Source organism: Oryctolagus cuniculus, chromosome 10 (assembly GCF_051225735.1).
Source record: "Oryctolagus cuniculus isolate XC-2025 breed Fujian yellow rabbit chromosome 10, ASM5122573v1, whole genome shotgun sequence".
NCBI classification, from domain to species: Eukaryota; Metazoa; Chordata; class Mammalia; order Lagomorpha; family Leporidae; genus Oryctolagus; species Oryctolagus cuniculus.
In genome coordinates, this window is record NC_142876.1 from 20280111 (window position 1) to 20300810 (window position 20700).

The following is a 20700-nucleotide window of genomic DNA, read 5'->3' on the forward strand; positions in this document are numbered from 1 at the left end:
ATTCTCCAGTGGTAGGTATTAGGGTTATTTTCCATTGCAACATAAAAGAGACAAAGGCATGCAGCTGGCGGGGTGTGTGTGTGTGTGTGTGTGTGTGTGTGGGACTGCTCCTGTGTTTGTGTGCTGACCCCACACCCATCTGCCTCCTGCTGCAGGAGGGGACCCGTCTACTGCCTACTGGCTGGAACTTCTACTACACAGGACGCACCCAGGGGCGACAACATGTACACAGAAACGCAGACCCAGAAAGAGACAAGGCCGCCTGAGAAACTTCTGCTGATCACAAGGAAAAACAGCTGCTGTTTTCCTTATTTCAGTCTTTCTTTCACGGTTCAGAAATTTCATACTTTAAAACACGGTTTCTCCGTACAGCTTTCCACGGTGACTCCTGGCCTGCTCCCGAGGTCAGTAATCTCTTCTCCTTCACAGATCTGATACGCAAATTTAACTCTTCCTTACTCTGTGATGTGAAAGGTTTTATGTGACATTCACTTGGCCGTAGATTTCGTCTACAGCTGGAATTTTTCCTGATGGTTACAGCTGCATTTAACCGAACATGATTTATTTTATGACAGGTATAGGAGTTATTTTTCCTTTATTAGGTCTAGTGAAAATACATGTAATATGCAAGTGCATAGAATATATCTAATTAGGGACACATTTTCCATGCCATAACACAGACTAAGGCTTACCATTTTCCTATGCATATATGTCATTTCAAATGAGAAGTTATGCAAAGACATGTTTTGAATACTCATTTTTTTTTTTTTAGTTCTTCAAGATAAATTTTCAACTCCACATATATAATCAGTGAATACAGTCAGACTCTACAAAGAAACCTTACTCGTCTCTGCCGAAGCTGTGATCCTACGATGTAAGATGACGACAAGGGTGACAGGTGGCCGTCTCCATCCTGGGTCTCTGTCACTGGCAGTCAGTGGCAGGTCTTCCTTGCTGTCCTGGCCCAGGTAGATGTGCAGACAGCAGCTCTGTGGGAGGCAGTCCAGCAAAGAAGGAACCCAAACTCCATACTTTTGGAAGAGAAAGGGGACTGTTGGAGTCCACGACCACACCCCCGAATTCTTCAGCAACCCATTTGACTTTAAACAACAACAACAACAACAACAACAATCTGTTGAAACCTGCTAATCATGACTAAGGCAGTTCATGGGAATACACAGCCACCAGATCCTTGGGGGGAGGCACTTCTACTTGAGCTCCCCTCCAACCGACCTATGACACGAACACGGCCATCTTTCAGCACCCAGCTCTGGTCCTGCCTCTCCAGGCCTGGGCACTGGCTCCCCGCACTGTGGCACCGGTGCCTGCTCCCAGGAGACAGGCTGGGGCTGCGCAGGCCTCCGCCCGGCTGCTCCAGCTGTGTGCAGGCCTGGGAGCTCTCACAACCTGGCTGCCCACACACAGGCATTCCAGCACAGAGCAGGGCAGCGCCTCTCACGCGGCATCACTGGAAAGGAACGACCTCACACTTGAGGAATGAACTCCTCTCCCCCACCAGCAGCAGGGCTCTCGGGGTGGACGCCGGGCCTAGAGGCTGAGGCTCCAGGTTGGGAGACCTGCATTCTCTATCAGAATCCTGGCTTCCGACTCCAGCTTCCTGCGCATGTGGACCCTTCGGTGCAGTGCCGACCTCTCAGGGAGCTGAGACTGCCGCCCGTGTGGGAGACCCGGATGAGTCCCGCTTGGCCTGGTCACTGAGAGTGCCTGAAGAGTGAGCCCAGCAGGCAGAGCTTTCCGTCTCACTCCGCCTCCCAAATTAAACAAAACACCATTCACTTCCAATGGACAAGTGAAGCTCTCAGCGGTAGGCGCCAGGTCTATGGTTAAGCTGCCAGCTCCCCGCAGCAGAGGGCCTGGATCTGAGTCTTTGCTCTGGCTCCCGACACCAGCTCACCAATCCCCTCACTGCCCAGGCATCGGGGAGGTGCTTGGACCGTGAACCAGGAATGGGAACACTAATAAATTTTTTTAAAAAAGATTTTTATTTATTTGAGAAGCAGAGTTACAGACAGAGAGAGGCAGAGACATAGAGAAAGGTCTTCCATCTGCTGGTTTACTCCCCAGATGGCTGCAACGGCCGGAGCTGAGTCGATCTGAAGCCAGGAGCCAGGAGCTTCGTCTAAGTCTCCTACGCAGGTGCAGGGGCCCGAGCACTTCGGCCATCCTCCTGCTGCTTTCCCAGGCCATAAAGCAGAGAGCTGGATTGGAAGAGCAGCAGCCGGGACACAAACTGGTGCCCATAGGGGATGCTGGCACAGCAGGCAGAGGCTTAGCCTACTGTGCCACATCACTGGCCCCATAAATTTTCTTTGATAATTTTTTAAACCACAGATCTCAATTTCCTCATCTTTTAAGAAACTAGCTTCCATATCTTTAAAGCCACTCGCAGCCCTGCAAGTCTACACATCCGAGATTAAACACTGGCGGTGGCACGCAGGAACCGGAAACACCCGCTGAATGTCCAGGAGCTGCAGGAACAGCCCTTGTGAATCTAAATCCAACCCAGGCTGCAGGCAGGCCTCGGGCACCTCCGCTGTGGCCTCCGTGTGCCCTCATGATGCCCACTCTGACACACAGCACAGCAGCTGGACTTCTAAAAGGCACAGGCTAAAGGTGCCAACTTCAGTATCCCAAGTTTGCAGCTGTAATGTAGTATCTCTTTGTTCAAGTGGAAAACACAGGCACTGTGGCCACACGGAGCAGAGTCTACACTCGAGTTTTCCCAAGCTGGTCAGGGTAGGTAATCCAAGAGCAGCCTCCAGCAGGGGCGGAGCCCTGAAGAAGGGCAGAGACCCGGTACTCGGGCCCTGCAACTCCCAGGCCGAAGTCTGCTTTTAAATAAGGCTGGAGCCCGACACACACATTTCAGCACTTCTCCTCCACAGCCACTTTTCTCTGCAGCTCTGAATAAAAAAACCTGGACCAAGGCAGTGTTTTCCTTCAAGAAGTCAACACCTAGCTGTGAATTTAAAAAGAATACGATCGGAAGCTGGGCAGCTGGCCCAAGTGCCTGTGCCCCTGCCACCCACCTGGAGACCCGGATGAAGCTCCTGGCTCCTGCCTTACCCAGCCCTGGCCTCTGCGGCCGTCTGCGGAGTGAACCAGCAGGCGAAGCTTTCTCCCTCTTTCTCTCTCTCTCACACACACACAAATAAATATATCTTAAAAAGAAAAGAATATGAGAAGAAACTCTCTAAAGAAGCAACAATTTATAAGAAGCTTTAAAACTGTCTTAAGCGAGTGGATGGGCCACGACATATGCAGGTCATCAGATCCACTGTAAAAGCCTACCAAGCGGCCGGCGCCGCGGCTCACTAGGCTAATCCTCCACCTTGCGGCGCCGGCACACCGGGTTCTAGTCCTGGTCGGGGAGCCGGATTCTGTCCCGGTTGCCCCTCTTCCAGGCCAGCTCTCTGCTGTGGCCCGGGAGTGCAGTGGAGGATGGCCCAAGTGCTTGGGCCCTGAACCCCATGGGAGACCAGGAGAAGTATCTGGCTCCTGCCATCGGATCAGCGCGGTGCGCCGGCCGCGGCGGCCATTGGAGGGTGAACCAACGGCAAAGGAAGACCTTTCTCTCTGTCTCTCTCTCTCACTATCCACTCTGCCTGTCAAAAAAAAAGAAAAAGAAAAAAAAAACTTTAGTTTAAAAAAAAAAAAAAAAAAGCCTACCAAGCTCTCCACTGACCTTCAGGCAGAAAGAAACTCCATCTATCGTCAACTCTGATTAACCGAGTACTCAGCATGCTTAGTAACACGCCCAGCCCAGTCTCTCCGAAAGAGGGAAGGTGACGAAGGTGACGATGACGGGGCTGGAAGCACAGTCCTCTCACTGGGATCTACAGAAATTGCAGTGCGAAAGGAAGCTGCGCCAACTGCAGGCACCTGTGGGCGGCCTGGGTGCCGGGTGGTTCCTCCCTTGTTCTGCTTCCTGTGTGTGACATCCTCCTAGCACAAGCTCGGGAAGGTTTCAGAGACTAAGTAAACTGGGCAGTCACTGAAGGGGACTGATGCCAAGTATGCGAGCACGAACCAGAGTGTGGCAAGAACCCTCAAACCAGGGGAAGAGGGCCCCTCCCACACCATTTCTGATACTATTATTATTTTTTCATGACCTGTCCCTTCAGGAGAGAGTGTAGTGATTTCCTCAAAGCATCGGAGCTTTCTGTTTCGAAAATCATCAGCAAGCAGAAAGCAGGTTCCTTCAACCCAACCTACTCCGTCCTCCATCCTGAAAAGGCATCTTCCTGTGAGAGTGTGGAATGCAGAGACTGTGCACAAACCCCACCAGCCCATCAAGCACTGACCCCCAGGCCTACTCCCATGAGGCCTCCTGTCTCGCTGGCTTACGCAAGTCTCACTCTGGACCCTGGCTGGCCCAAGTAAACCACGGCAGGGTGACCAACAGATGCCAAACAGGAACTCCACAGACAATATTATATGTAAGTGAATTTCTAAAACCTTCTGATAATCTACTTGCCCAGAAATTCACAGACATTCTGCACGATGTCCTTCAGCTAGCATTTTCCACATTCCTTCCCTTTTGGCTTTTTTAGTCTACTCTGGAGTGGGGTACATACAGCAGGTGCACTCTGCTTTGATGCCGTCTCTCCCACAGGATGTAGCATGTTACGCTACTGGGTGTGAATGAAAGGAGCTAAAAGACTGCAGACAGGATTTTTAAAAAACTTCTGCATGGTCACCAGCCAATTCTGGATCGGGTTCCCCAAGCGCCTTTCACCATTTATATAGGAAACTTAAGATATTCTGATACCTGTGCACTGAATCAACAGGTAAATCATCTATGAATTTCCTGCCTTCCCCCATTATTCAAATATCTTGGAAGAACAAGAGTTAAAGGGTTTTTGATCATGCTAACTAATCTTGGCAGTAATACCATGCTGTTAATTACGTGTGTGATCACTTCCAGTTATGCAAGTAGCATTACCATCCGAATAGGCCCCAACATACAGAAATATTCAACACTTACTGCATTTTAAGGTAATTCTTTCATGACTAAATTCTCTTCTGGTACTGTGAACTTTTACGTAGGGATAATACATTTTATATGAATATGTACAAAATTGGAGGTTCACTTCAATGGCCAGCCACTCTGCCTTCAGGCTTAGCCATGAGAAGTAGCGGGCGCACCTACAAAAACCCTCTAAAAGACAATATAGATGGGGAAGAGTCCCATATACCTCCCTTCCTTCCCAATAGTTTTTAAATAAAAAATTTCTTTTTTATTTATTTGAAAGGCAGAATTACACAGTAACAGGGTGAGACAGATGGCAGGAGTTGGGGAAGAGGTGTAGATACGTTTATTCTGTCTGCTGGTTCACTCTCCAAATGGCTACAAGGGCTAGGGCTGGGCCAGGCACTCTATCAGAGACTCCCACACGCATGGCAGGAGCACAGGTACGTGGAGCACCTTCTGTTGCTTTCCCTGGCACATGTGCGGGGAGCTGGGTCTGAAGTGGAGCAGCCAGGACCTGAACTGGTGCCCAAATGGGATGCATGCGTCACAGGTGGCAGGTTCAACCCACTGAGCGACACTGCTGGCCCCACTCCCTCATTTTTAAGTCACCCAGTGCAGAAACCCTGTAAGACAGCATCATCCTGCATCTCAAAAGTCTCAGCCTATAGAGATTTATACTCAACCAACGACTGGAACAGCAGCCAAGAGAGCAAATGTAACTAAAGGTCCTTTTCTCCAGTTCAAGGCTCACAAATAATGATCTGCACCATCACAGGCAGCGTTAGGGCCGAATACTTAGGAAGGATGAGATGCCAGCAGGAAGGACATCAACACTAGCTACTAAAGCCGACCCACCTGGGATGCCAGAAATGCACGTTGCCCTTGTGTTTGGCACATGCTGATGAGAAGCAGGTAATGTCCTCAGGGAGAGGCGCATGTATTACAGAGACCTGGCTCACGAGCCAACCACTTCCACAGGTGCCGCATCACTCAAACCAGACTGTGAGTCTAGGAGCCGGAACATTTTTATGCTCATTTCTGCTGACAAGGGAGCAGGCTCAGAGAGGGGATCTAATCCTATCCCAACACCAAAAGCCAGTGAGCTGCAGACTGACTCCTGGGCCCCCCGCCCCACAGCTCTTCCTCTGTCTACAGGCCCCAGAGCGTTACCATCCATGAACTGTTCAGCAAAAATACAACATCACAGGAAGCACTAAACAGCATTTTGGTTTAACACATGCTTTTCAACTGTGTAGATACACACACACACACACTTTTGTATTACATCTACGTGATGCCACCACAGTATCTCGTGGTATATACACAATGTTATTGCTGATGACACTATAGGCCCTCTTCATGTGAAAGAGTGACAACACACCATTTCACGCAACAGTGAGCGAGGCCCAGGGAGACAGAGACGATGCTCCCACAAAGGGATGGGCACAGGTAGCGAGGGAAATAAGCAGAAGCGTTCTTGAAACGATCGAGTGCTGTAGAAACATGAGCCGTCCCGCGAGTGCTATCTCTGTGTTTACAAACACGTACCAGGGTCAACCCCGGGCACCGCCTACATCACTTTTTAAAACATCCTTGCGAACACTTGAAAACTGTAACACTGGGCTATTCTCATACACGACACACTAAGAGAGGGGACTGCTCCATCGGCGAGAGGGAAATAAAGAACTCCTTCAGAAACCGAGTCAATGAAAGGAACCTACATTTTCTTCTGGTCCATTACGATGACGCTGTTGCTAGTTTTAAATAAAAGGGTGGATCATACACTTGATGTTCACGGAACTTTGGTTTGTGTGTGTGTGTGTGTGTTTTTTTCCGGGTAAAAAGGAGCAACCAATTAGTAGTAACATCAACAATTTTCTGAATAATAAAAATATCTCCTCTAAAAGAGACAAACTAAAAATCTCTCCCCCACCAAAAAAAAAATGTGGGTATCTCTCTGCTGTCCAGTAAACTGAATGCTTAGCCATGAAAGATGCGCACACTACTTCTGTGAAGTGAATGTGTATCAAGGCTCACACGGCAGAGTGCGGGCCTGGGGTGTGAGGAGGGAGAGAGGGAGAATTCCTGTCTCTGGCCCTCCTCCCTCGCTGTTGACATGGCAGACTTCGGTGCCCTGGAGAAACAGACGGTCCCTACACCTTCCAAGTCGCCGGGGTGGTGCTATCGACACAGATCTGAAACAGCTCACGACACGGATGGGATGGGCAAGCCGGCTCTTCGGCTTGTGCCAGGTGCACTTCAGCAGTCATCACGCACAAGGTGGCATTCACGGGGGCCACGAAGCTGGGCAATGCTGACCCAATTTTCTCCAAGCCCAGAGTAGTCAAGGGGCTCACAACGAAACCAAACCGAACCAAATCAACCAAAAACTAACCGAATCAAACAATTCAGGCAGTCACTAAATGACTGCTAATCAGACCACAGACTGAACTGGTAAGACCTAAGACCCCTGAGGTATGTAAACTGATGATAACTTGAAGAGTATAAGAACCGACTTTATTAACTAATGGTGACAGGATGAAAAGAATCTATCATCATCAGGAGTTCCCTGCTGTATTTTTTCCTACGAATCAGGCTGGCTAACATTTTTGGAGTCATGGTGCATTTCAGATTCAGCCCCTGCGGCCTGTTTGTGAGCCTGACCTCGCGGGAAGGGCTGAGGCCCGCTTAGAAACGGGAACCCTGCCTCGGATTCTCCAGTTGAGAAGGATCTTCCCCACGATCCCGAAACCAGGCTGTAATCGACTTCAGTTCATTTCTCATGTAAACCTCATCACGCAACGCCCTCCTGACCGAAGCGGCAGATATCTGAAACGCCAAAGCGCCCCGGTGGCAGCCAGACTGTAGACGCCCAAGCGAATGTTTGCCTTCAAGATAAATGCGGCCGGCCGCGGCAGCTGCTGCCTGCGCTCAGCTCCCCGTCCACAGGAAATGCTCGCAGCACTGCTGAATGGAGCACGCGGGTCTGCGGGGCCACGGGCTCTGTTTTTGTTTTTTAAAGGAAAACGCATTTGCTCAAAAGCAAACCAATGTCCCGACCGTGAAACGATTTATGTAAGTGTAAACATGAGAACAACCATTTACTAGGAAAGCTCTGTAGTCCAGAATTTACGTCTCCTAATTGCCGGACTCTGTGTTCCACCACGGGGACTGCAAACTGGCACCGGCCTTGTAACAGACACACGATTTTCAGCTTCTTCTATTTTCCAGTGGTATTAGAAATTTCGAGCCAAATGAGACTTGGATTGCGAACAATCCCTGCACCTGACGAGCGAGGTGCAACGTGGTCTATGCTTCTGTAATACAACTGAACCCTTGGGGAACCCTCAGGAGTGGCTTCTGACCATCTTCAAGGGTCGGTGGTCAAGTTCAGCATGGAAGGACCTGTGCTGCCAAATAACAGCTTCCAACTGTCCCGACGGTCACCCCCCGGGTGGGGGTGGGGGGTCTGAAAGCCACTCTTATACCTAATCGCCACAGAAATCTGTACCACTGTGTAAAAACTGGCGTGGATCTAGACCAAGACAAAGGATGAAGCTATTTCCGAATAAGTAAGCTTAAGATTATAAAATCCTAATGGAAGTGGGAAGAAAAAAAAAAACAAAAAAGAGAAATACATTTGTACCTAGCTTTGGACGGCACCTTCCAAACAGTGAGAACCAGTGATAGAACAGGGATAAAGCTCACTTGAATGACAGAAATATTTCCGAACAAAAGGCAACACAATTCTAGTTAATACTCAACCACCCACTCTGAAGATAACTCGCAAGTGAAACCCAAACCAAAAAATCCCCCAGGCATTTCATAATCACATCCTCAAACTCGCAATCACATGAAATTCGGTGGTGGTGGGGAGGGAGGAATCCAATTTGAAACGCAGGGAGCTGGTTCTTCCGGGCAGCGCCTGCGAGCCAGCAGCCACTAGCCGAGGACTGCGCCCGCATCCCGCTCCCAGCAGGAAAAGCCGCGGCGTCACCCTCGCCAGCAGGCCGGCAACTCTCTCTCTGCTCCATGTCACCCACAGGCCACAGCCGCTCCAGGGTGGACATGGCCACAGCCGGAGCAGGGGCCCTCCCAGCTTGGAAGGCGGCGAGGTCCCCCTAGGGACCCCCAGCCTCGGCCCAGGAGCCGGTCTGCTTCAACAACGCCATCTCCTCCTGGCCCACCCTGCTCCTGCTCAGTGCTCACAGGACAAAACCCAAGACGATGAAGGACCCCAGGGCCGCCCCCTTCCCACCAGGCGCTGCAAGGGAGACCCGCCTTCCGCCTCGAGCCCTCTGCGGCGCCGCCTGCTCCTTACCCCAGAGGGCTGTGCCAGGCCGCACCGAGACATGCCGGGCCACCGACCTGTTTTTTTGGCAGATTAATTTCAAGTAATAAATTTTCAAAATTATTCTATACAGAAGCGAGAGGGAAGAAAAAAAAAATAGTATGCTTTGCTTGAATTTCCAAAACAGGTTTCTCCAACTCTGAGGGCCTAGAGACAGGCCACTTTCTGGACCGCTCACTCGCCTTGCGGGCCTCTCCCGCACACTGGGCCGAATGTCATGGTCCCGGCCCGCCGGAACTCGAGCCCTGGCCGCGCACTTACCACGGCCCCGGCGGGACCAGGGCTTTCAGCGGGGTCCTCCGTGGCAGTGGCCGGCGCCTCCTCGGGCTCCCGGGTGACCAGAATCCGGAAATGCTGCTGCCCAACGTTCGGCTCCTGCCTGATCTTAAACATGCAACCCTGGCCCTGTGCAGCCCTCTCGGCCGAGTTCGTCCTGCGGATCTCCGGGGCCATCCTGCCGGCCCGCGGCGGTGCCTCCGGTGCGGCCCGGTCTTCCGTGGGGCTCCCTCGCCCGGCCCGCGGCTGCGTAGGGTACGAGGTGCTCCTCTCCAGCCGGATGCGGGGATAGCGCACCAGCCTGTCGCCCTTCGTGCCCGTGAAGCCGAAGTTGAAGTCGCCGCCCAGCCCCGGGCTGCCCACTGGGGGCTGCTGCAGCTGGAACACGAAGCAGCGCTTCCCGGAGCTCCCAGCAGCATCCGGGACGTGCTGCAAGGACCAGCGCCTGGGCTCGGCGGCGCCATCGGGGCCCAGGGGCAGCAGCCGCACCTGGCGCACGTCCGCGCTGGATGCGCGGTGCTGGATGCGCAGGCCGGGCACGGATTCCTCCGAGCCCTCGCCGCGGCCGGGGCCCCGCACTAGGCGGCCGCAAGTGCCGTTGACCAGCGGGCCGGGGTCCCGGGAGGCTCCCGGTGGGGAGCCCCCAGACACGTCCCTCTGGGCGGGCTCCGGGGCTCCACTCGGGGCCAAGGCCCTGGCGGCCGCGGCCTGGTCCCTGTCCTCGCTGTGGCCTTCGGGGCCCTCGGGCGGCCCGCACCCGTCGGTGGCCCCATCGGCGGCCTTGCGCTGCAGGGAGATCTGCACGGACGAGCTGCGCGTGGGCCGGGCGTCGAGGCCGGTGAGCAGCTGAGGGATGAACATGGACGAGCTGCGCTTGAGAGCGCCCACGCTGTCCTGCAGGCCGCCGCCACCGGGCGCGGTGCCGTGCGGGGCGCAGGGGTGCGGGCTGCTCCTCCGCGGCAGCGTGTGGAATGCCATGAAAAAGTCCTCTTCTCTCTCCTGGTCTAGGATCTCGGATTCGGGGGCTGTGTGGCTGCGCCCAGAGCCAAAATGAAACCGAAGCCGATGGGCCATGGTGATCCGGGGGGCCGGGACGCGCTAGGCGAGCGGCAACAACGAGCCCGGCGCTTCCAGAAGTCAGGGACCGAGGGCGGAAACTCCAAGAAAAAGTGTCCCATCTGCCAAACCGTTAGCACTGCGGCACCGGGAGCGACAGATAGCAGAAATAACCCAAGTGGCAAGCGGCATTCCAGGCATGATTGGATAAGAGCAAGGAGCTCTCATCCGCGCTGGGCCGAGGGTAGGGTGGCCAGGAGCACATGACCGCGCGCTCCCCCTCCAATGCCAGCTTGTGGACTTAGTGCGGTTTCCCCCTTCTCCTCCTCATTTTTTTTTTTTTTTAAACAGCGAGGGCCTGAAACAGCACCTTCCCAGCTGTTGCTTTTCCATCAGCAAGGAGTGGCCCCAGCAGGGAGCTCTCGCAGCTGCCTAGGGCAGCAAGCACCGGGACCCTGGGCTGTAAATCTCCCAGCACTGCGCTGGCAGGACGCTTCTCTCCCAGCGGAGCGGAGCGGAGCCCTGGGACTGTCCGGAGGGCGCCGGGGGCCCTGCACTGCGTACAGAGCGCCCACGGGGCTTCCCAGCTCCCACCACCCCAGGCAGCGACAGGGAAACGCGGCGGGGGCTGCGCGAGGGGGGAACCCCTTCCCCAGGCGGTGCGCGCTGTGTTTCTGTTATTTATGATATCACTACCCTACGATGCCGGAATGCAAACTCGTAAAACGTACTATAAATACGATTACACGCCCCCACCGAATCAGGGTCCCCCTCCTGAGAAATAATTAGACCGTGATCTCCAAGGAACAAAATAGCTCCGTGGAGAGACAGAGGGGCACAACTCGCTCTACGGCCATTTGCCGGCCCCATCCGCCTGCTGTTAGGACAGTTTTCAATTAAAAGGCCTGTGTGTGTGCATGTGTGTGTTCCCCTCATTTATATTATGATTATCAGACGGGGAAGCAGCAAAGGACAGGAACTCAGCTGGTGAAAATATTTGCTTACACATGCCAGGTAGGATTGGGGGAAAAAAAAAAAAAGAAGGAAAAATCAAGCCGTGGTGTGCATGGGGTTTCTGCGGTAATTTAAACACCATCCAGAAGAAATGCTTTTAGGGGAGCTGTTTTCCAGTAAAAAGTCGGCAACATTGCCACAGTTGGGCTACAACATGGAATCCTGATATGTGTGCAAGGAGCCAGACGGGACCTAAGAAATAAAAGTGCACATTCAAAAAGCTGTCATCAGATTTGCAGTTCGCTGGGAAATATTCTGAGCGCTTTAAACTTAACTTTTCTATGACCCAGAAACATCAGTTATTTAACAAAGGTTTATTTAGGAGGGGGTAAAAAAAAAATTAGGAGGGAAAAATGCCAAGCTGTGAAGAGTGACAAAAAGTTTATTTTAAAATCTGCAAAGCATGACTTTGTCAACAGCTCTGGAGCCCAGGGTGTGGAGGCTTAACCCTGTGTTTACACACACACCCCAAGTGTGTTCTCAAAGCATGGGTCTTACATGCCCAAAATGACCTGAGAGAAATGGGAACTCGTTTGTTTAAGGCTGAGACTTCCAAGTGCTGCTACAGACATGGATTATCTTTGTTGCATTTATAGCCAACAAAGGAAAAAACATCAGCAACACTACAGATGGCCTTGGGGGCAGAGGTGGGAATTAGTAAGACACAACCTTTCAAATAAAGCCTGGGGTCGTCACTCAGGATCTCCGCAAATCTGCCCATTCGAAGCCCATTCTGAAGACTGGCAACGCAGTTTCCCACCCATGGCAAGGCTGGCTCCACCACAGGCATTATGGTAGACCATGGAAATGGAAACTTAACTTTTAAACAGTGGATTTTTCGTAACACAAGAAAAATAATGAAAAGCCATCACACTCAGGAAGGTGAGGATTAGCCATGGGCGTCTCCCAGAGTGCAGGGACCTGCTGCTACCTGACTACTGCTAACCCTAACCTGACCACGGTCTTCTGGAAAATACTCCCAAGCATATGGGATCAAGCATCCTCCCAAAGTCTTTAGCAAGGGTCAGTTAGCTGGCTGTTGCACCACGGGGCTGAGACCTAGGAGCCCAGAAAGTTGGACCTGGCACTTGCTCTGACTGATGTATTCCGTAATCTGGAGTGCCAGTTGAATTCTGGAGAAAGAGGGGTCCATAAGAACGTTCCTTTTCATCAATCAACATACGTAAGCTTCCGGAAAGGTAGGTTTCAATCCAGCCAAGTGCGCTGGGTTGTAACAGAGGGTACTGGAAGGCCTTACGTGATGGTGTTCACTGTCACAGAGGGAACACGTGGTTCCCAGGTAACTTGAGGGATACGTTCTGGTTAGTTAAGCAAGCAAGCTGCTTCAGCCAGGTTTTGCTTCTAAAATGAAATCGCAGATTTCATACACATGAACGTAATATGCACACACACCAATCTATATATAAAATGTTCACTTATACCATTTATATGCCTCGGGCATATCTTTGGTTTTTTAAAAGTACTAAGGTTCTCTCTTAGGAAAGTACCACTTTAAAAATACAACTTCATTTCACCTGCTAAGTATAGATTCACATTATGTTACATACTGTTAATTAATTTTTGTTTTCCTAGAATCACCATAGATTTACTATTAATGGCATCACAATGTTGTAGTCTGGCTTCCACTTTTAAAACCCCACAAGGCTGGCTTACACGCCTGATGGCCCCTTTACAAATCTGCCCACATCCGGTACATATTCCCAGCACCACTGTGTTAAGCATACAGACTGAAACCATCACCAGTGACTGCCACTGATACTCACTGTGATGAAAATACACACATCCCATAACTCCACTGCCCTAACAACACAAAAACAGAATCTTTACCGGCAGTAAAATAAAAATGGTCTTCCCTTGGGTTGTGCATAGTGTTCTAAGCTCTACACAAATACAACATTTGAACGATGCTGCTCCAAAACTTAAAAGTGGAGACCTACTTACCAGTCTATTTTCGTCGAAAACTTCAAACAGGAGTCTGTGATTAGATGGGTTTACCTGCAAGGGATGCACACAGTACTTCAAAAATGAGCAAGAATTCATTGAAAGAATAATGCCTTAGAATGCACTGAACTGAGCTGTGCAACATCAACAATTAGCATGCTCTTCTGGAAATTCCGGAACACTGATATTATCAGTTTCTGCATTATTCTACCCCCGATACTCAGGCCTGTTAGAAGAAGAAAAGGCTCTTGGCTATTTTTCTGAAATAAGAAAGGACAATTCTAAACACCTTTCAAGAGTTCCTAATCTCTACAAAAGGCATTCCCACACCTGCAGACCACATCTTCACCAAGACCCCTGCCTGCAGGAATCGTCCTGGCCTAATTATAGCAATGGTAATGATAAAAATTATGCAATGAAGAGAATGCTCCTCTCACTTATTTGCATTTATTTGTAGGCACTCTCTCCTGGTTAAACACTTACAATATGTGATTTAATCCTCACGGCAACCCCACAGTGTTTAGCATCCCAATTTGACAAACGAGGGGCTGAATCCATGAGGGTCAAGCAGGCTATCCCAGTCAAAGCTAGCGTGGTGGGTGGCCAGGCCCCACGCAAGTCTGGCCTGCTGTCTCCAGGACCCAGGTGGCAACCTGCAGAGAGAGCTGGGAATAAGGGATGCTTCTCCGCTCAGCAACCTGTGGCCAAGGTCAAAGCTACTGCACCTGCAGTGTCATTTTTGCTTCTTTCTTGTTCTTTACCAAAACCTAACCCAAATGGTCTTGGTGCTCACGCACACTCGGCGTCATTTAGTAACAGCGAGCACCCACGAGACATGGTGCTGCTGTTCTGATTTACATCATCACACGTAAACCTGGAAACCATCCTCTCCCATCTGAGTACTTAGAGCCTTTGGGTGATGTTTCCAGGGTCACAAAGGCAGGAAATGGTAAAGCCAGAGCTGTGACCCAGGCAGGACGCCTTCCAAGGCCCCGGCTGCCTCAGAGAGAGAACGGAACTGCTTCACATTTGACCACACGTGTGCAGAAGGCTCGGCTTTCTGCTCTGGCCCCTTGACCTTTCCGCAGTCCACTGACCGAGCCAGCAGGTGGACAGTGGGCTTCTTGTCTGCTCCTGAGCCTGGTGAAGGGCCGAGCTGCTGACCAATGCACCTGCAGGCTGCAGCAGGAGCTCGCACAACAAAGATGTGTGGAATGAATAAAGGCACACACTCAGGAAAAGAAAGGATATCCACAGCCAAGATTGGTTGAGAAAACTTTTGAATGAACTACAATTTTCATAAATGTGGCCAAAGTGTTCTCCAGAAAGGATCAGGTAAGTTGGAGTTTCATGAGCGGAAGCCCGTATGTCAGACTTAGCTAACGTCCAGTAACTCCTATCAGCCCCCAACAGCTTTGTTGTCACTCCCGGGGTCATTTAAAAGGAGGCCAGACATAGGATCTCTCCAAAACTCTCTCAGTGTCACAGCTGATGAGTTTAGCACTTTCACAATCGTGGCAACAAACAACAACCCCAAAAGCTCACAAAGCAGAAATTTCAGTTGATTCACAAAATTCATGCGTTTCTGTATACAGCTGTTCTAGATTGTAAATATCAAAGGTGGGTGAAATTTCACCTCATTTGGTGGCACTACATTCCAGAAGTAATTTTAGACTATGTGCCTACCTACACACTAAATATTTGAATTATAAAAATTTTCTTCCCTAACCAAATCACAGTTGGTTCTAATCATGTTGCGACTACTGTCACTCTACCTCTAAAATAATTTCTAATTTATGTCTCATGGAAATAAATCTGTGGTTTTAAATTATATCGTATCTAATTTTTCAAAGAAAGGTTTGATTTGAAAAGAGAAAACATGGCATTTGGATCACTTTTTACTTGCTCCAAACATCCCAACTGAAACAAGTCCAGAATTTGTGACTGCCACTGTCATTTAGATTCCAAGGCCCATCAGGAACTTACCCTACCTTCTCATCTTGAAAGGAATTTCTCATTAAAAATTTAGCAATTTTCCCTCAATAGAAATCTATCATGATAATATATCAACCCAGAATAATAACACTTATTACCACAAAACGGAAAACTTACTCTGAAATAAAATTCTTCATTCCACTTTGGGTTCAGCGTCTGGAAGAGAAATTATCACAGAGTGTCTTTAACAGTCTGGGAAACGCTACAGGTATTAGTATAATACTAGCTACCCACTTGCTTAAACATTCTTCTTGATAAATAATAACTGAGATTGTTGGAATGCCAATAAGAACAGCATTCAGCTTACTACTTGGGAGTATTCCACAAAGCAACGGAGATGGGGAGAGAGGACATTTATGAAACAGCGGGCTCAGAAACAGGAAGCCATAAATCACCTGCTGTCAGCACAGGACTCACACCAGGGACCTTCAAAGAGTAAATACAAAAACTCCCTTCAAGGGGTTGGCACTGTGGCACAGCCCATTAAGCCACTCATATGGGATGCTGCTCCACTTCTGGTCCAGCTCCCTGATAATGTGTCTGGGAAAGCAGTAGAAAGATGGCCCAAGTGCCTGGCCCCTGCACCTATGTGGGAGACCCAGAAGAAGCTCCTGGCTTCAGCCCAGCCCAGCCCAGCCCAGCCCAGCCCAGCCCTGGGCATTATGGCCAAATGGGGGAGTGAACCAGTGGATGGAGGATCTCTATGTCTTTCCCTCTCTTGCTCTAATTCTGCATTTGAAATAAATAATAATGCTTACAAAAAAAAAAAAAAACAAAAAAACAAACTCCCTTTAGGACATTAGCATTGGTGTCATTATTCCATTAAGAAGGAAATGAACCGTGTTGACTTCCCGCCACCTGCTACAAAAATCTGTTTGGGAGACCAGTTAAGTAGGCAGGAGAAGGCTCGAAGTGATTACTGATAAGTTCTTCACATTTCAGAATTCATGTAAGGAACATTACTGATGATAAGGTTTTGTAATGAGAAAAAATAAACCTGCTGAGTATAACCAAAAGGGAATTACATTTTTTTTTCTAAAATAACTGGCAAAAAAAAATATCAACTTATCCATCAATTGTCCTCTCCATTTATCTACCTATCCATTTTGCTACCACTCTGAGATACACACTTGCTAAGAATAGAGCAAGGACCCTTTTGTCTTCAACACGGAAAAAAGAGGATCTGTCTGACTTCCTTCAAACTCAAGAGGGAGCAGATTCCAAAAAGGAACACACGTGTGTGCGTGTGTGTGTGCGCGCGTGTGTGTGTGCGCGTGCGCGTGTGTGTGTACACGCACAGGACCCACGAGTAAAACATGCCTGTTCACATTCAGGTGTAAAAATCCGACACTGAACAATCACCACCTAATCAATAGCTACAGATTCTTGTTTTTTAAGCCAAAATCTTATTCACCTTTATCCACCTACTTCCTTTAACATACAAATACAGGGAGAAGGAAAAAAAATCAGCACTGTGCACCATACAAATGCAAAACACAGAACTCATACTGGCATTTAAAAAAATCCGCACTTTCCCCACCCACAACTCCCCAGTGAATCCAATCCTAAAGAAAGGGGTCTCACAGGCTGGGATATGAATGGAGTGGGATGGTGAGGAGAGAAAGGGCGGGAGAGAGGAGCCAGGTCAGGGGGGAGCGGCCGCCAAGCTCCCTTGGCACCGGGGGTCGGGTGGGGTGGGGGAGCATGGAATGACAGGCGAGAGAAGCAGACAGCACGGTGACAGCGAGGAGGGGGTGAGGATGCGAGCGCACAGGCATACATACTAACCGGAGGCTGGCTGCGGAGAGAAGGGAGGGAGCCCCTCCACCGTGGACAGCGAGGGAGGGAGAGGACCTGCCCTCGGAAGGCAGCAGTCTACTGCAATGTCCCCGCTCGATGGCTCCTGGGTGCCCTGCTTGGGTCCTTGGCTCCGGGTCCAGCAGGCAACCAGGCCCCCAGCTGCCTTCTCAGCAAGGCGCCCCGCTCCCTCTCCCCGGGAACAAGTGACAGCGCCTAACACGGGGAACAATGGCCTCCGTCCTCCACCGGCATCTCCCTCTGCTCAGAACACTGGCTCCCGTTTACAGAACGGATCTTCAGTGCCAGCCCCAACGCCAGGCGGAGGACACGCTGCAGTCGCTGCTCCTCACAGCCCTGCAGCGCCTGCCAGCCAGTGGCATGAGAACCGTTTTTAAAGCCCCAGGCTGCTGGGAGGACCCCTTCATTGATCAAAGCCTTAGACCATCTGACCACTCCCCGCAGGAAGGCGTGAGGCAAAACACCCCACAATACTGCCAAAGCAGAGAGGGAACCAGTGCTGATGACACAGCACCTGCACTGTCTATAAAGTCCCCGACAAGCAAGCCAAGCCAACATTCGTGTGCATTTCCCTGATATCGACAAAAACATGCAGATGGGTAAATTAAGATGTAATTAGAATTACTGAAACAATTTTTTTAAATGAAATCAATGTACATAAGACTTAGGAAAATAAAACCTGTATATATGTACACACATCCACATATGCTTCTTTGTTATCAATCTGCTATGTGTTTGCACATAGCTATGCAGCATTCTGCTTCGGCTTCCTTTGCTAAGAGATGAACCATTTCTTGCCTACCAATTGCATAGACCATTCCATTTTAATCAACGTATGTTGTTATTTTAAGTGGGAAAAAAAAAAACAAGAACAAAGGCTAGTTTTGCTGCATTCTTTGCAAGACAAAAATTACCATTTGTATTAAGAATTATCTTGAGAATACTGTTATTTTTTTTTACAGTCACTTAAGTAAAAACCAGAATCTTGGGTTAATATAGAAAAGCTCTGGTCTATGGAGAATTTTCAGATTTAATACTGGAAGAATAAATCAGGACTTAAACAAAGTCAAGTTAAGGAAGGCCACCTACCTTTTTAATTGTTTTTGTCTGTACCAAAGCAAGTTCTCTATTCTCATCTGCTACGTACAAGGAAAGTTTCACATATGGATCGCTGCAAGAAAATATTGCAGATTTAATAGAGTTATACTTTTTATTTCAAGAATATTACAAAAAGAAAACAGCCAAACCTCAGTGAAAACACAAGTATCAGTTAAAATTCTGGCTAATTTCAGAAAACAAAGCAGTAATATTTTATTACGCCTACTAAATCCATACACGCTGAAAGTAAGTTTCAATTAAGAGTCAATAATATCTATAATTAAAAAAATAAACCCTGAATTTAACTTTACAGATAATCTTCTCTATTCATTGAAATTTATTCAAACTAGTCTGCCATAATTCTTTTTTCTAAACACAGATTCTGAAAAGCTTTAAGAAAAAATATTAAAAGACATACACATTTTTTTAAAGATTTATTTATTTGTTTGAAAGGCAGAGTTACAGAGAAAGAAATCTTCCATCTGCTGGGTTACTCCCCAAATGGCTGCAATGGCCGGAGCTGAGCCAATCCAAAGGCAGGAGCCAGGAACTTCTGGGTCTCCCACGTGGGTGCAGGGGCCCAAGGACTTGGGCCATCTTCTGCTTTCCCAGGCCATAGCAGAGAGCTGGATCAGAAGTGGAGCAGCCAGGACTTGACCCTACGCCCATTATGTGGTGCTGGCACTGCAGGCAACGGCTTTACCTGCTATGCCACAGGGCTGGTTCCTAGTTTATATTTTATGTTCATATTCCTACTGTGCAGGTCAAGATTATTTTTCTTTTAGTGGAGATAACACAGCCATAGTTTACCTAAACCAACACCTACCAACTTACAGATTAAAAAATGAAGCAAACACACCAAAACTATAAAAACTAGACTTCACAAAGTCAAGAGAGATCATGCAGCCTTTTGAGAAAAGTCTAGAAGAAATTTCAGGTCTCCTGATGACAAGTCCCAAAATTCCTTGTATATAACACAACATCTTTAATCATTAATCCTTTGGGAGACTGAAAACTACTGGTAAGACATACGTTGGAAAGATTTGTACTGTGGGCTCTCTAGGGACAGATTAGGTCCACTCATGCTGTCTGGGATCACTCATCCTGGGAAACCTCAAATCTAGCCAAATTCACTTTGTTAAGAATTTGGAAGAACTTCTTTTGATCACACCTGAAATCTGGGAAAATCACAAAAAGGACTCTCACGCATTCAATCCCCCAATTTTTACTCATCTGATATCTTATAGCCCATGATTTAGTGCTACCAAGCTGCTGTGTTCAATTCACGGCAACTTGAAAACGATCCTTTAACAAGCTATATGTGGCTATGAACCCTTATTTTGTAAACTTCCAGACTGTTTCCACAGATAAAATGCTAAGACTATATTATCTGATAGCTGAGATAATAAATATGCCATAAATACCTTTATAGAATATAGGTAGTAACAGGACTGTAATCAATATCCAAGAAACAAAAATCAAAGGTCAGTGGAAATATTTTCAGTACACAGATAATATTTATTGCCCATGAAATGCACTGGAATGGAAGCTACAAAACATATTCTTACATAAACAGCACCAGGGTTTGCTGTCTGTCTCCGTGCATCTAGTCTCTTGTTCATAAACGGCAAAGCTTGATTTAGTTAGATTATCTCACCAGACGCATATACTCTCATCGGGACACTTTCAGACTCAGGAAAGGTCAACCAAGGGCCAGCTCCTGGTCCAAGTCTGGGGTCCCACGAGCGCCTTCCTAATGGGAACTCTGTGGAGCCGAATGCAGTCACTTCCGAAGAGCGCTCAGACTTCAGCCTATGAAAATCCCCCGTAAGAGAGGGGCAGCGGGAAGACATGCGCTGGGGCTGAATCCCGTGGGTCTGGGGTGAGGCCGCAGGATCTGATGCAGGATTTCTTGATCCAGGAACCACCCTCACCACTTTCTGGGTGCTATCTGAAAAGAGCACCTCTTAGCTACAAAAACTCAGTTTTCCATTTCCAGCCACCAAGCTACTGGTTAAAAGACGCTCACGGCCTGATTTTCCCTGTCACCTCTAGCGCAAGCGCCCGTGTGCCGGGAGGGGTGTGTCCAGAGCCATGTGCAGCCCCCCATACAGAGAACAGCGCACGCTCAGCC

The 20700-nt window shown here is 49.1% G+C and overlaps 1 protein-coding gene across 29 annotated transcripts in view; it reads right to left on the reverse strand.

Annotated features, from left to right (window-relative positions):
- Window positions 1-20700, reverse strand: part of NEDD4L (NEDD4 like E3 ubiquitin protein ligase) — a 324616-nt gene that overhangs the window by 122526 nt on the left and 181390 nt on the right. For 16 of the 29 annotated variants that reach the window (XM_089305073.1, XM_089305069.1, XM_051851904.3 and 13 more), the window contains 3 exons: window positions 18558-18639; window positions 15768-15806; window positions 13656-13709 (listed from right to left, as the gene is read on the reverse strand). Coding sequence is in view for 14 of the 29 variants with exons in the window: in XM_089305069.1 (XP_089161195.1) it covers window positions 13656-13709; window positions 15768-15806; window positions 18558-18639 (175 nt within the window). In the remaining 15 variants the exon portion in view is untranslated. Of the gene's footprint in view, window positions 1-844; window positions 868-9608; window positions 13261-13655; window positions 13710-15767; window positions 15807-17438; window positions 17811-18557; window positions 18640-20700 lie in introns of those variants that run through there. The other 13 variants (XM_089305066.1, XM_089305065.1, XM_089305064.1 and 10 more) reach the window with 3 other exon arrangements.